This window comes from Fusarium musae, chromosome 8 (assembly GCF_019915245.1).
Source record: "Fusarium musae strain F31 chromosome 8, whole genome shotgun sequence".
NCBI lineage: Eukaryota > Fungi > Ascomycota > Sordariomycetes > Hypocreales > Nectriaceae > Fusarium > Fusarium musae.
In genome coordinates, this window is record NC_058394.1 from 890,584 (window position 1) to 904,853 (window position 14,270).

Consider the following 14,270-nt stretch of genomic DNA (forward strand, 5'->3'; position numbering starts at 1 on the left):
CTGAGAAGTGAGATACTTCGAAGTTGAATGATTGTAGCTAAGAAGACGATGAGATCCTAAGGTTTGTGTGAGTTGTAACCTCGATTCAATGCTGAAAGTTAGTGTGAATCGTGGATGATTGAAACGCGCCAAAGCTTAGCAGAGCGCGCGTGGAGGTTAACCGATGATTAAGCGGCGCAACATGATATTGAACCCAATGAGACAATAAGAGCGTGGCACGTACAAGAATATCCAAAGTTGAAAAACTCGGGATTTTCTTGTTGTTCTTTTCGATTCTCAAGAACCCTTTCCCTGACGTTCATCCTAATAAACCTGTGCTGCTGTTGAAACAATTGATTGAGTACCCACGCACGGGCCGCCACCGCGATCTGCCAATGACAGCGGGTACGTATCTCTCGCCCGTTCTTTCACTCATTGAGATTCGTTTCGTTGCACTTCAACTCACTTCAGCTTCACCATCACAGAGAATTCTGTTACATTTCATTCATCTACCTGCATCAGAAGAAGGCGATTTCGGCAATTGAAAGCCTGAATATCTTTTCTGAGTATTTGCTTGCATTGAAATATCACAAAACTTTGTCCTAACTGAGCCCTGTGTTCAACCGGGAGTTTGAGCATAAATCCAAGGACCCTTCATCGTCAACTTCATCACTCACCTACACGGAAAGCTCTCAAAGTTCATGTCACAGTCATGGCTTCCCCAAATGATGTGGAGATGACTGGTGCCGAATCATCACGCAACGAGCCATTCACTATTGAAGAGAACATCCGCCAGCTAAATGCCATCGACCAACAAATCATCCAGCTCATGAAACACACTGCCACAGCACTCAACGCACTCACAATACCAAAATCCACAGAAACCGACCAGAACATGGATCCATCAGCTGAACCTACAAAGCCATCACTAGATCCTGGTACACAAAAAGAAGCCTTCGCTTCTGCGACAGATCAGTTCTTCCAGGCACTTCACACCGTCGATGTCAAGATCAAACGCCAGGTCATGGCACTCGAGGAAGCCAATATCATCAGTCTTGCTCCACCGCCTCGCCTGAATAAGACGGGTCCCATCATCCCACAACCAACGCCCAACGGAGTGGGAGCTGTGGGCAACATCGGAGCGGGCTGGTTGAACAGTCGAGGGACAAGAGTTGAGAGGGATATGGAGGCAGAGCTCTGGGGAAAGGCAAAGGAAATTTTGAAGGAGAAGGAAGCAAAGCTGGAGTCTGGATCAGGATAGATGTAGATGCAATGTTGCCTTGATGGAAGGTTTAGGAAGGGGACCATCATCTCCCCGGCCATCCCAATAAAACTACAAAGGAAAACAACCCTGGTAGATATTTGCTGCACAATATAAATCCATTGATGATGGATTTCATATTGCAAGTCAAGCCTCATATTATTGCTTACCCTAAACCGACCTAGAAGCTCTTAAATTGGCGTTGACAGGAACAGGTGGGAATAGGCAGCGATCACCACCAAAAGCATAAACTTGGCCACATACGATCTATCCAATAAATGGATTCAAAGTCCGTGGTACCTGGATCAGATGCCCTATCAAGTCTGCCTTCTCATAGGGTAGCTAGGGCAAGGTAGTACCCTGAGAGAAGAACTGGACGGATATACGGACATCTAAACGCAGCACTTGTATGTAAAATGAAGTCCCATAAATCAGTAATCAGCTTTGGGCCCATTAATACCAAGACTTCTAATTCTTGGGGATGACTCCGACCTTCAAACAAGCGATGTTCTTCTGCCGGATCCAGTATATTCTCGTTACTGAGACATGGTGAGATCAATGCAACATCTGCATTCCAAAGGATTTCTGTTTTTCATCTCAGGTAATCGACCACTAGACGTGTAATAAGCTGCTCACGAATATACTGCACTTCACTCTTGGAACCAAGAGGACCAAGACTTGGGTGCAAACATGGCATTCTTGGATTCGGTTATATCGGACCCAGTCGACGCACGTTGCTCTATTAGCGGACAATAAAGCTCCGGCATCCCCCCTGGTACTGCAGGAATTAGTGGGAAAGTACCACGCCTGATATCAAAAGCAACCAATCGCCATCGCGCTTTGTGTAATGACAGGCTGCCGAATGCTCCGGAATGACGCCCTCAATCGATGGAGCCCCCTGGAACCTCAAGTTTTTGGAGGGCCCGAGGGCGGAAGTGGGAGAGGTTGGCGGCCTTTTTACTTGAACCGACACCAGAAAACAACTTTTGAGTTTGCCCAATTTCCTCATCTCCTTCTTCCTCGTCATCTTTGATCTCCCTAGAGGAGTTTTATTCTGCCTCGTTGCACAAACGGAGTCATTTGTTTGCTCTGCTCTCGGCATCTCGCTATCTACTCGCTTATCGAGCCACGATCCTCCAGCGATTGCTGCTTACAATTGAATAATCTGGACGCCGCTAGACATCGACGATCCCCCACCGACGGTTGTTGCGACGGGAAGAACGGAACCGAAACTGCGATTGCTCACAATTTTGCACGGAGACGTTGGATTGCGACATTGACGGAAATTAGAGGACGATACGACCATGGTTGGCGATTATAAGTCGAAGGCCATTGCGGCGCCTTCGCTGTCCAAGGTTGCGACAATTGCGCTTCTTGTGACAGCTGTACAAGCCCACGACCACGATGCAAGCCATATTCCCGAAGGCGAAACAGTCTCTTTGGAGCCCTTGGTGCGTTCTACAGGCCTGAAAACTTGAGTTAGCGGCTGACGAGCAGCAGGATACGGTATTATGGATTCACATCTTCATACAGATGTTAGCGTACGGCGTTATCTTCCCTGTCGGTATGGTTTTGGGTGTAAGTAAACAAACCTACTCGGCCTTGGCATAGTACTGATGTCCACTAGATGACCAAGAATCGATGGCACGTTCCAACCCAAGCCGTTGGCACCATTCTCGCTATTCTTGGCTTCTTCCTTGGTCATGCGCATAAAGGCCGCGAATTCATTCCGAATCATGTTCATGGCAAATTTGCGCACATTCTTCAGCTTCTCCTCGCCGCGCAGGTTGTCCTCGGACTATACCTCAAAGGACATTGGGAGAAAGGCATCAATGGCAGAATTCGAAAGCTGATCCGTCCGTGCCATTCTTTTATTGGCAAGCTCATGCCAGTCCTGTCATGGACGCAGATGATCTTTGGTGGAATCACAGCTCTTGGCTTTTGCCAGGGAGATCATACAGGACAATGCGCCGCTCACTTCATTATGGGGGGTGCTTTCATCGCTTACGGAATTCTTCTCACTATCATCCTTGTTGTTGGCCAGCTCTGGATCCGACGACATGGTCGCTCGCAGGAGTTCTACGATAGCGTTGCGATCGCTGCATGGGGCTGCGTCAACACATTTACCGAGCATCGCTGGGGAACCGACTGGGTTAAGAACGATTGGCAACATACGACAATGGGGATCATCTGGTGGTGTGCTGGTTTGGCTGGTATCTGGCTAAGCAAAGACCGCGACGGAAACCCCAAGCGCAACTTCATCCCCGGCTTCGTCATTTTCATTACAGGCTGGGCCATGTCTGCTCATCCCCAAGAGTTGATGGTCAGTGCAGCTACGCACACGATGTTTGGATACACTCTCATGGTCGTTGGCATTACTCGTATCATTGAGATTGCTTTTGTGCTCAGGGACGCTCACTCTATCTCTGAAGATGGTAGAACTGCCAACAGCTTCCAATTTGTCCCAGTTTTTGTAAGCCAAACCGCATTTGACCACAAAGCCTCAGCTAACATTCGCAGTTCATGTATGCCGCTGGCTTCCTTTTCATGGGTGCTACAGAGGAGCAAATGAATCTTGTAGCTGGCTCCGCTATGGACCATGTTTCGTATATCCTTATTACCTACTCACTCGCCTCGATCATGTTCCTCTTTGTCAACATGCTCATTGGTCTCTGGGACCGTCTTGCTCATCCTGTATTGGATACTAAGGAGCTCGGTAACAACCACTACGCCAACGGACTCGCGGTGGAAGACGGTCAACTGCGGGATGCCCAAGAATTCGAGTTGGATGGATTAATGAGCGACGACGACGACGATCCTAGTCGAAGAATGCTCGGTGCCAATAGCGAGGATAGCGCAGCTACTGTTGGACGAAACCAACAAACTCGTGCCTAGGGGAAGACATATGTATGGTCTCCCGCGAGATGTACATTTGGGGACGGGATGGTGCATACCTAGAATGTTCATAGGGCTATTTGGCGTCATTTGATGGCATGTGTATGATGTTGAAACGACTTTGTGATGGCATGGAAAGCGGCATTTTCAGAATTGTATTACTTAGACATTTTAGGCGCAATTGATTGGGATTCATGAATACATACATCTTGTCTCCATGTGTTGACTTTGGAGGAGGCGTTCTGGAACATGCAGATGCAGCTCTGCCGATCCCCGCGGCGGGGCACACTTTAGCGCATTCCTTTCCGAACCTGGCGAACCTCCACCCGAGATTTTCGACCCCAGTAAAAAAAAGTTTGGAACCTCTTATCGCAGAACTTCCATCACCACAACCAACACATACAATCACAATGCCTTCCGTCGGCAACCCCAACGGCCCTTCTAAAAACCGCCTTGCGGCGCGCGCCTCGAGTGCCCGCAAAGAGCGACGCAAGCGATCACAAGCACCCAAGGACAAGGTCGCAAAGGCCGATACTACACGAGGCGCAAGGCCAGGTCTTTTGCCCACGAGCGGACCTAGAGCCAAGGTAAGCGCCAAGAAGGCGCGCAAGATAGAGAAGAGGCTGGCGCACGCTATGAAGAGAAAGATGGAAGCTGAGGGTGAGGCGGAGATGAAGGGTAAGTTGCTCCTTGGGTGGTTGTGAATGGAGTGCTGACTTGGATAGATGCGCCAGAGGTCGAGGGTGAGGGCGAGAAGGCTGAGGAGGTTGAGATGGGCGACATTCAGTGAAGGAAAGTTGATGGGGAAAGGAAGACAAAACGACCAATGGATAGCATCTGATAAAGAGTTCCGAAGAGGAGCTGTTGCAATGATGATAACAGCTTGCGAGGAGACTACCACGAGGCGAACCTCACGGCGAAAACGAGACTTCAGAACGAAAGGCATGCCTGAGACCAAGGACTACATGAGGCTGGAAAACTGCTATAGACGGCACGAAGAAATCAGCGATCCGACTCCCATAAGGCTAAAGGTCGAGGTCCCAAAGTTACATATGCAAGGAGACCATAGATCATCTGAAGATCAACTGAATTGATGATAAGTCTTCTAACCGTGTCTGCCGAACCCATGACGGCTACAATTGCGTGGTGAAGTTTCTGGATGGATATTTATGTCACAATGATATATCTGGCTGGCAATCTGGATTGGCCGTGATTCACTTACCTTTTAACAGCTCAGGCGCTAACTTACATTTCTCTTTATCTCTTCTCACAGCTGGTAACTTCATCTTTACATCTTCCATTTACACAATCTCAACTCGGAGCGCTCGCCCTTCCATCAAACATGAGCAAATCATCGCCTGCCACTGGAGCACAGAACGTGGCTCAGCGATTAACGGAAATTCTGCTCCTTAATCTGATGACCGCAGACTTCAAGAACCACATCTTCTACAACTCCAACCGCCGCCTCGAGGAAGCGAAACAGAAGGGGATCACCCTCAGCGACATCTCTATCGGAGAAGACTGCCTCGCTACTTGGATTGATCGCACTTGGGACCCCGATACAGCGTCTCTGCACGATTCTCTCCAAGAGGATGCCTTGAATCTTCTTGAAGCGCAGGAGGCTAGCGTTATGGTGCGCAGGGATCTCATCCGAAAGAGCAACAACAAGCTGGACGGAGCGAGAGATCTAGGTATTGCGCTGGAGGACATTCAGATCGGACTGAACTTGCTGCCAGTCTAGGGTGCTGCAGCAGACGAAGCGAATGCATTTCTGCTCGAGCGCAACGGAGATGATGATGGCAGCATCCATGAGGATACAGACACTCTCGAAGCAACGCCTCTCAACAATGAAACCGAAGACACCAAGAACGACAGGCTCATGGACATAGATGATGCCGAAACTACCGACTCTGACGAAGAAAGTGACTCCGATATGGAGTTTGTGGTGGCTGGAAATGGCGATGATCTCGCCAACGACGAGATCGAAACACCCAACATCTTCGACCCTGAGCCCTCGTATGATGATCCAGACGACTACGACGAACCAAACATTTTCCACGGCGCTCAAGTCATGGGTGTCCCGGCCCCACACTCCATCGTTGACCTCGAAGTTTACCTTGCCGAAGATGAGGACGAGGTCCAAGATCTTCCACAGCTGGAGTTGGCTATCGATCAAGAGTCCTACGAACATTACTTTGGAACTGATGGAGCGATCGATCTGGAGATCGTTGGAGGTCGACTCGTCTGCACCGGAGAACTTTTTGAGGAGGACCAGGAGATGACATTGGATGATGTGGCGGATGACATGGAGGTCTTGTCACTCACTCATGACTAGCGATGACGAACAGTTGGAAGCAGAGGACGGAGATGAGAGCGGCGAGGATGAGGGTTGAGAACTTTCTTGATGACACGGGGAGTGCTACGGAGGCACAACATACTCCTCAGACCGAAGCGGAGAATGATATTTAGCGGGAAGACTGGAGATGGGCATTTCTGATGGAACAGGACAGAACTCGCAGAGATTTGATTCTCGATCATGTCTTGTATCTAGACCCTTACGCACAGCCAGTATCTAAAAGCAATTGTTTTCAACACATTCCGGCCGATCCCGTAAAACGACAACATGAAACATCAACCTTCCTTTTCCTTCAACAAGTTTTCCCTTTTGACATGTCATCTTGCTCACATGAGAATATTCCTTCCATCCCTGTTGTAGCCACGACAATAATACTTCTCACAGTTCATCCTCGTCAACGGACATTGACATCTTAGGACGGTACGGTGCCCGCACAAACTTGGATAAACCTTCAACACGAGCGCATGTAGTCTCATGAGGAGCTTCAGGCATCTGCTGAAACAACTGCGCACTCTGGTAAACCTGCGCACTCTGCTGAACTTGAGAACTCGGAAGAACCAGGGAGTTCTGGTAAGCTTGAGAATTCTGATGAACCTCGGGGTTCTGATAGCGCGCATTGTTCTGGATTGGAGGACTCTGTAAACCAAGGACCTGACCAATCTGCATCTCTAGCTTGGCGACCCGATTTTCGAGCTCTCGGTTTTTTCTCTCAAGCTCTTCCTGCTTATTGATCGATGGCCCTCGTAGTCGAATCGCCTTCACAGTCCGAGCAGAGCTGTTGTTTCGTGCGCCTGTTAGATGGCCCGCAGCGTTGGTTCCACGACCAGCAGAGGGGCTTCCTGGGGTGACGACAATGGTCGACTCCTCTGTCTCCATGGGCGTAAGCAGTAGGTTCCGTGGAGTTCGCGTCGGGGTTGCAAACAAGTCCATGTTGAACTGACTGGGCATGAAAGCTGAAACCTCGCCAGCCCTCATGTGAGGTCTAGCGTTGGCGTGCAACTTGGCAGAGCGGACGTTGGAGTAGACTTTGTTTGACCCTTTGCAGCCGAACTTGATGCACATATAAGCACTCCCCTCGTCCAAAGCCACCATGCCCTCGATGCCCTCCACGATTTCCTCCGCAGGTTCCTCAGCTAGAGTATGAATGTTAGCACTGGCATGCTTTCGGGCGCTGGTGAGATGCTGGTAGATAGAGTTCATTCGCTTGCAGCCAGGCTTAACGCAAGTCCAGACACCTTCCTCCATTGAGTACTCCAGCCCGTCGAGGTTCTCATCTGCAGAGTCGGGCTCCTCGGCCAAGGCATGGCTATCACCTACAGCGTGCTTTTTGGCATTGCCCAGATGCGAGAATAGTTTGTTGAATTTTCGGCAACCGCGCTTGAGGCACCTCCAGCCGTCGCCGTCTTTCAAGGACTCCATGCCTTCGATATGTTCCACGGACTCGTCGGATGAAGTGACGATCTCCTCCGCAGCCATGATGTGAGTATCAGAGCTGTAGTGACTCTTGGCATTTCCAAGCCCTTTGATGACAACGTTGAATTTCTTGCAGCCCTGTTTGGTGCACTTCCAGAGTAATCCACCCTCCGCAACCTCCATGCCATGTACCGCGCTCTTCTTCCAGACTTCCTCGTCTGATTCGTTCGCGTCGGTAGACCCCAGGTCTTCTTCCGCCCGGACGTGACCAAGTGATCTGCTATGCTGCTTCATAGCACCATAAGAGTCAAACTGGAAACGAAACCGAGGGCATTTCTCATTGACGCATCTGCCCTTTTTTCCACCAGCGTAGAACTGGATTCCGGGCAAGACATCTCTATCGCTACTGTAACCGAGGTTTTCATCGTCGAATTTTACATACCATCTGTCGCGGTGTTCGTCGTCTTTCAGGTGGTTGAAGAATGATTTTGCTGTACTAAAGACTTCCCCGTGGCGATGGCAGAGACGAGAAGTGCAGCGGAAAGAACGAAGACCTTCCTGCTCGGCCTGGAGTGCGGAGGCAGTAGGGACGGTCGAGAGCAAGACCCTGTTCAGATTCGCGGCAATTCGGTGAGCGCCTGTGTCTGCGTGACGGTTGAACTCGGACTTGCACTTGTAATCCGTACCGTAGTGTCGGCAACAGGGCTCATTACAAATATTTCCATATGCTGCGAAAGGCCCAAAAACATCATCTTCTGCGCTCCGATGACCAGAGTTGAGAGATGGTGTGAACACCGAGTCGTTATCATCTGCAGTCTCATCCGCAGACCAGTCCTTGTGGCCACTTGACTTTTGGACATGCCGGCGAAAGAGGGGTTTTGTCTCAAAAGCTTCTCCGACCATCTCGCAGTCTTCATCCTCACAAACCCACAGGATGTTGTGCTTGCTTGCTTTGGCATGTCGCTGGAGTGCAGGCTGAGCAGCAAAGTGCACATAACACTGCCCGCACGCGTAAGGACCTTGGTGCCAGTTCTTGTCGTGCTTCTAGCACTCTTCGGCAGAGGCAAAGATCCAGCCATCGCAGTGAATGTAGGGACATGTGAAAGTGAACCGTTCCTCTTCATTTGGGCACTCGATCCCGACGTAGTAGCCTTCAGGCACTCGGTGAGGAGGCTCGTCGTCGAGCGACATGACAGAAGGAGTGTCTTCACTGGAAGACATGGTCGCACAGGGTGACACGAGCGCGGGAGCCTGCGTTTGTGTGAGAGTAGGTACATATGCAAGGGTGTTGTTGTGTTTGTAGATGCGACCCGAGAAGGAGGGGTCAACATGAAAAAGGAGTTGCCTCAGTAAGAAGGAGAAGAACGCCAGGGGCGTTGCTGGGTGACTGATGGGCTTGTGTAACTGTCACTGTCACTGTCACTGTCGGCCTGACTTTAGTACAGCTAAGGCTGCTCTGACGAACAACGCAAATAAACCCTACTATTTTTCAGAAGAAGAGAAGAACAATGATAATGACAATGAGGAAGGAACGCGTCCATTCATGGTAGGCCAAGAATAAGTGCTGCGCTTCAGTGCCTGGCAATGATAGAGACCAACTCGGACCCCTGTACCATATATCATAAGCCTTATCATCCGGTATGGTGTAGTGGCTAACATTTCGCGCTCTCATCTTCAGCTGAGGGATCAGTACCGCGGAGCCCAGGGTTCGATTCCCTGTACCGGAGTTCTTCTCTTTTGCCGTTGTGTATCTTTTATTGCTTGCAAGTCGTATGCTTTCTCTTTCTTTTTATCCTCAGGCATGGCTTCATGGGAGATGTTGTTGTGATATCGGAGGCGAGAAGTAAATAGAGCGTGTGGCATGATTAAGGGGCAGGCTGTTATTTAGTCTGGAACGGCTTCAATCTTCGAGGCAAGAAGCCGAATTATTAAAAAGTTTTACTAGAATTTTACGACTTTACCTAAGTCTTGTTGTAAGTTAAGACCGAGATCCTAAGTTTAGATCAGCCTCCTCACTCACAGGACTTATGCTACTGAAGGAACATATATACAGTTTTGTTTAGTCGAGCTATGCACCTCATCTATACAGAGCATGCAGGTTCATTTATACTTATTTCTTATAACTGAAGTAAGGTAACTAAAACTCAAGACAAAGGAGACTACAGCTTAGTAGGTTTACCCAGCAGCTCACACGCTTAACTACCCCCATGCTTCCTCTTCAAGTGCCTTTTTAGATGATCTCGTCTCGCAAAGTCCTTCCCACAGTGCCTACACTTAGGCTCGCTTCGACTAAGGCCCATCTTGGCTGCCTCAACTGGGTGGTTACTCCAATAGTGCCTCTCCAGATCGCGGTTCCACTGGTGCCCCTTTCCACAGATGTGACACTTCTCAGGCTTATCTTCTTTTCGCTTCTGTCTTCTGGAAGGAAGTGTTAGCATAGACGAATCAATGACGCAAGTCTGGTTAGGATGGCTTACTTCAAGTCACAAGGTCTGGTGCCTGGCTGCATCTTCGTTCTTCGTCGTCTGGTTGTTGTGCTTGATGCGTTTTCCGCACTTTGTGTCCATAAGCGGTCGGATATTCGTGACTGCGATAGTGCTACTGGACTGCTTTGGGTTATTGGCGAGGAAGAGCTCGTGTAAGTAGTGGAGTAATTGGATTGCTCTGTGGTTGTTATAGAACCAGCAAGAGCGGTAGTGATGGGATCAGTGGGCATCGTCATGAAGTCCCAATTCATAGGTAATATATCAAGATACGTGGTATCTAGAGCTAGCAGCTCTTGAGTGTTATGTGAAGTTGGGTTGATATGATCGGAGTAAATGTTAAATGAGTTCGTATTAACCGAGTTGACTGTATCTGCAAAGGTTGTTTCCTGGTGTACGTCGGCAAACGCTGCGTCATTCGTATCATATGGAGCATTCCATGGCAAGCTTTCCAGGTCATCGCTTGCAAAGTCTACGACGAAGTCTTCTTCGTTCATGAAGAGCAGACCACCGTCGAGGACCGGGTCGTCCATTGTCGGTCGGGTTGGACGGGGCTTGCCACCAGTGGCTATGCCCAGGAGATATATGTTGGGAATTGGAGAATCCGAGGTTTTTGATGAAGCAGATTTCGAAGGAAGAAAGTTACAGGACACCTTTTTACGACATATCCGGGTCCATTAATCGTGTTGGCTGACACCGTAAGTCTACTGCAACCCCGAGAAAGCAAGGAGCCGACGTACCCAAGCAAAAGTGAGAAAAACAATACGCAACAAGGAAACAACTCCGTTTGAGATGGTTCGATCGCGCGCGTTGCTGATACAAATTCCGGGCCTCTGGCCGGATCTTGAAGACCTACATATGGATGTGTCTTTGCGCAATGACAACAGGGCTATAGGTCCTCAAGATCCGGCCAAAGTTGGCATGTTGGTAGATACAGCTTAGAGGGGTTGTTAGCCTTTCCTTTGAAAGCTCGCTGGAAATAACTTACGTTCGCGCGCATACAAGCTCACCACGCATGACAGGTACCAAGTTATCATGCGCGGCGAAGCTTGGAGAGTCGCCAGCACCACCAGAAAGACCACGATTTGCCTAATAACAACATAGGCACCTAAAACAGTTCTCAGACATAGCAATGTAGCTAGTATGCTATGTCTGAGAACGGTTGTAGGTGCCTATGCTGTTGTTAGGCAAATCGTGGTCCTTCTGGTGGTGCTGACATGTGTGATTTATTAGAGGGACACCAGGTCTCGAAAGCACAAAAGTGAATTTGATGAAGAGAAAGGAGGGAGGGAAAACAGAAAGTGGAGGGGCAGGCACTGGGTATTTATGCTGATCAATGGTGAGTTTACAGATGAGCCGTAGATGGCTTCTCATTGGCAGGTTTGGAGGCCTTTGCAGATGCTCGTGAGGGGCAACGTCATATGATGGTCGGCCTCCCAGGCTAACATGTCTTCAAATCTCTCACTTTGGGACACATGAAGAAATGGCGAGAAGAAGCAGATAGAACAAGAAGCTGAAAGCTATCTGATGTTCCATTGCTCTAATGTCATATTCTTGACCGCCCAAAACTTGATGGACCCTGTATAGGGCATGCAGTCAGCCTAGGCCATATCGTTTGTAGACCGAATTGATCTTGGTGCTTCCCAGTCACTTGATCACAATGTTGAACTATGTATTGATCCATTCCCAAAGACATGCCGCGGTGATACATGAGCAGGTAGTTGTCAAAAAGAACATTGTCGTAAGCCTCCGAGACAACAAGTTGGTCATAAATCCTGGACAGAGTTAACTGTAACAAAAATAGTTTAATTCAAAGTAAGATCAGACGCGTAAAGAAAGAGCATATACGCATACTATAACCCCCAAGACTTCCTACAATCTCGGCCCAGTAATGTGCTCTGCTCCGCTGTCTGCTTGCAATGCTCTTATGCTAAGTAACGATAGTTATAAGGCTCTGCGAAGACGCCTTCCGAAAGCTCTTCTATTTCATAGCTTTCCCTCTGAACCTTTTCCCAACCAAGCAGATGAGTGCTGGAATCCAGGATGTCAGTCTCAAAGTCCATGTTAAGGATCGTTAAATCGTTTAGACTCAAGATTCTAGATGCTCCGGAATCGCTATAGATCGTTTCACCATCCCATGGTTGGTTAAGTGTGAAGTCGCACTGAATGATGGCGCTTCTCTCTCGTACTGAAGCTATTCCCTGGGCTGGTGTTCTAGTAGGAAAAGGATATTCATGGTGGTTAGCCGGGGCAATCAGGCTGTGGGTAATGCAATCCGTATGAACCGTGAGCCAGGATATATAAGGTTTCATAGATATAGAAAAGGCCTCTGTTGCAAAATTGAGGTCAGGATGGCCACTGACAATAAGGGAGTATGAGTCCGGAGGTAACCCTTCTTTCAAGGCCTCCAAGAGGTGCATGAGAAAGCCGGTAAAGGATTGACTGATGGCATTAGATTGGATTTGATGTCGCTCAGTTGTGCCGGCAAAATACCAAGAAGGACCTTGGACATCGAACATTAGACCCTGAATCCCGAAATCCTCGCCATTGACAAGTATGTTTCGCCAAAGGTTTATATAGTGCTCAACATGAAGCTTCGGATTCTCTTGACAAAAGGGAACCATGCCTATTACATGAGACTCAGGAAAAGCAGCTGCATATCGATCTTCCTTAAGGATAAGCTTAGATATTAAGAGACGCTGTTGCTGAGAAAGTTGCTTAAGGAATCTGATCGCATGAGCGGCAACCGAGAACCAATATTTTCGTTTATATCGATATTTCGGACCACGATAGCCTGGGAGATCAAAGCCTAACTGGTACCAAGCTTCTGCACGCTGCCAACACCTAGTCATTTGCATTAGATCTACCATTCTTTTGACTTCAGATCGAGTCGGTATGGCCCATGGATCGAATCCCAGGTCGAAGAACTCGTCAATCGAATGCGAATCATTCCATCCCGGTAAAATTTCTCCAACAGCCTGGGTGAATTTGGTGTTTGTCTGCAAGTTGTCGCAATAGGTACGTCCTTGTGCGTTTCAAGGAGGCTGTGCTATCATCCCCTCGATATCTCACAGAGGCGACCCCAACTGTTGTTTTGCCGTCATCTCGAAATTGCTGAGCGTCATAAAAGGCTGACATGTTTCTAGCTTCGACGAGAAGATCTGTACGTTGGTCGTAAATCCTGATGAACTCTCGTACTTCCTCCATCACGATAGGCATGTACTGAGAATACTCAGGACTGGGCTCTTCGTATAAATCAGGCGTCAGAAGTCGACCCAGCCGAAGGACCATGCCTCGTAGTAGAAAGAGATGGTAATGAGCTATCTGGTTGAGCATGAGGGCCTGCTTCCTTCAATCTGGCCTATAGATCGTCGAGAAGGTGATTGTGTTGAGAGTGAAAGGGAGATGACGCGTCTCAGAGGCAATGGAGCGACATGCTAGCATCAGCGATATCTGGACAGCCTGGCCACTGGCCTGGAGCAGCTTGTCGCCATCTGAGATGTAGCCGCCATCTGCCTTGAAGTAGTAATAATAGATTTGGTCGCGCAGCTCCAGGGAAAGGCCTGAAAGGCCTGCCCTTTGCGCGACGGGAGAGGCCGCAGTAGACACTGTGGGGAAAACGTCTGTGAAAAGCTAGGGAAACAATGAAAAGGATGATCTGTTGCAGATGTGAGGGACGGATTTGGGGTAGAGCTTTTATGAACGATGGCTACACTGGAAAGATGACTCACAAAGCGACAACCACAAAACTTTACTGGCAGCACATAAAAACTCAAAACAGATGCAGACAGGTAGTAGGCTAGATTATCATGTTTACGCATCGGCTATCAGGTCTATCAACTCAAAATACCCCTCCCAAAAACATACTTCAGGCAGCACTTGG

The 14,270-nt window shown here is 48.8% G+C and overlaps 6 protein-coding genes and 1 non-coding gene across 7 annotated transcripts; 5 read left to right on the forward strand and 2 right to left on the reverse strand.

Moving 5' to 3' along the window:
* Positions 1-691: 691 nt before the first annotated feature.
* On the forward strand, positions 692-1,240 carry J7337_010535 (uncharacterized protein; the record flags this gene model as incomplete). The annotated part of the gene is made up of 1 exon (XM_044828114.1): positions 692-1,240. One exon carries the CDS (start codon positions 692-694, stop codon positions 1,238-1,240), a length of 549 nt encoding a protein of 182 aa, XP_044676668.1.
* Positions 1,241-2,544: 1,304 nt separating this feature from the next.
* On the forward strand, positions 2,545-4,135 carry J7337_010536 (uncharacterized protein; the record flags this gene model as incomplete). Its single annotated transcript, XM_044828115.1, has 4 exons — positions 2,545-2,691; positions 2,774-2,818; positions 2,868-3,713; positions 3,761-4,135. 4 exons carry the CDS (start codon positions 2,545-2,547, stop codon positions 4,133-4,135), a joined length of 1,413 nt encoding a protein of 470 aa, XP_044676669.1.
* A 410-nt stretch (positions 4,136-4,545) lies between these two features.
* Positions 4,546-4,925, forward strand: J7337_010537 (uncharacterized protein; the record flags this gene model as incomplete). Its single annotated transcript, XM_044828116.1, has 2 exons — positions 4,546-4,813; positions 4,861-4,925. The coding sequence occupies 2 exons, from the start codon at positions 4,546-4,548 to the stop codon at positions 4,923-4,925; spliced, it is 333 nt and encodes a 110-aa protein (XP_044676670.1).
* A 552-nt stretch (positions 4,926-5,477) lies between these two features.
* On the forward strand, positions 5,478-6,470 carry J7337_010538 (uncharacterized protein; the record flags this gene model as incomplete). Its single annotated transcript, XM_044828117.1, has 2 exons — positions 5,478-5,826; positions 5,887-6,470. The coding sequence occupies 2 exons, from the start codon at positions 5,478-5,480 to the stop codon at positions 6,468-6,470; spliced, it is 933 nt and encodes a 310-aa protein (XP_044676671.1).
* Positions 6,471-6,869: 399 nt separating this feature from the next.
* J7337_010539 (uncharacterized protein) lies at positions 6,870-9,125 on the reverse strand (the record flags this gene model as incomplete). The annotated part of the gene is made up of 2 exons (XM_044828118.1): positions 6,870-8,948; positions 9,048-9,125. The coding sequence occupies 2 exons, from the start codon at positions 9,123-9,125 to the stop codon at positions 6,870-6,872; spliced, it is 2,157 nt and encodes a 718-aa protein (XP_044676672.1).
* Positions 9,126-9,538: 413 nt separating this feature from the next.
* J7337_010540 lies at positions 9,539-9,631 on the forward strand. Its single transcript has one exon. It is a non-coding gene; the product is annotated as a tRNA-Glu (tRNA).
* Positions 9,632-10,387: 756 nt separating this feature from the next.
* On the reverse strand, positions 10,388-10,920 carry J7337_010541 (uncharacterized protein; the record flags this gene model as incomplete). The annotated part of the gene is made up of 2 exons (XM_044828119.1): positions 10,388-10,568; positions 10,661-10,920. 2 exons carry the CDS (start codon positions 10,918-10,920, stop codon positions 10,388-10,390), a joined length of 441 nt encoding a protein of 146 aa, XP_044676673.1.
* Between the last annotated feature and the right edge of the window lie 3,350 nt (positions 10,921-14,270).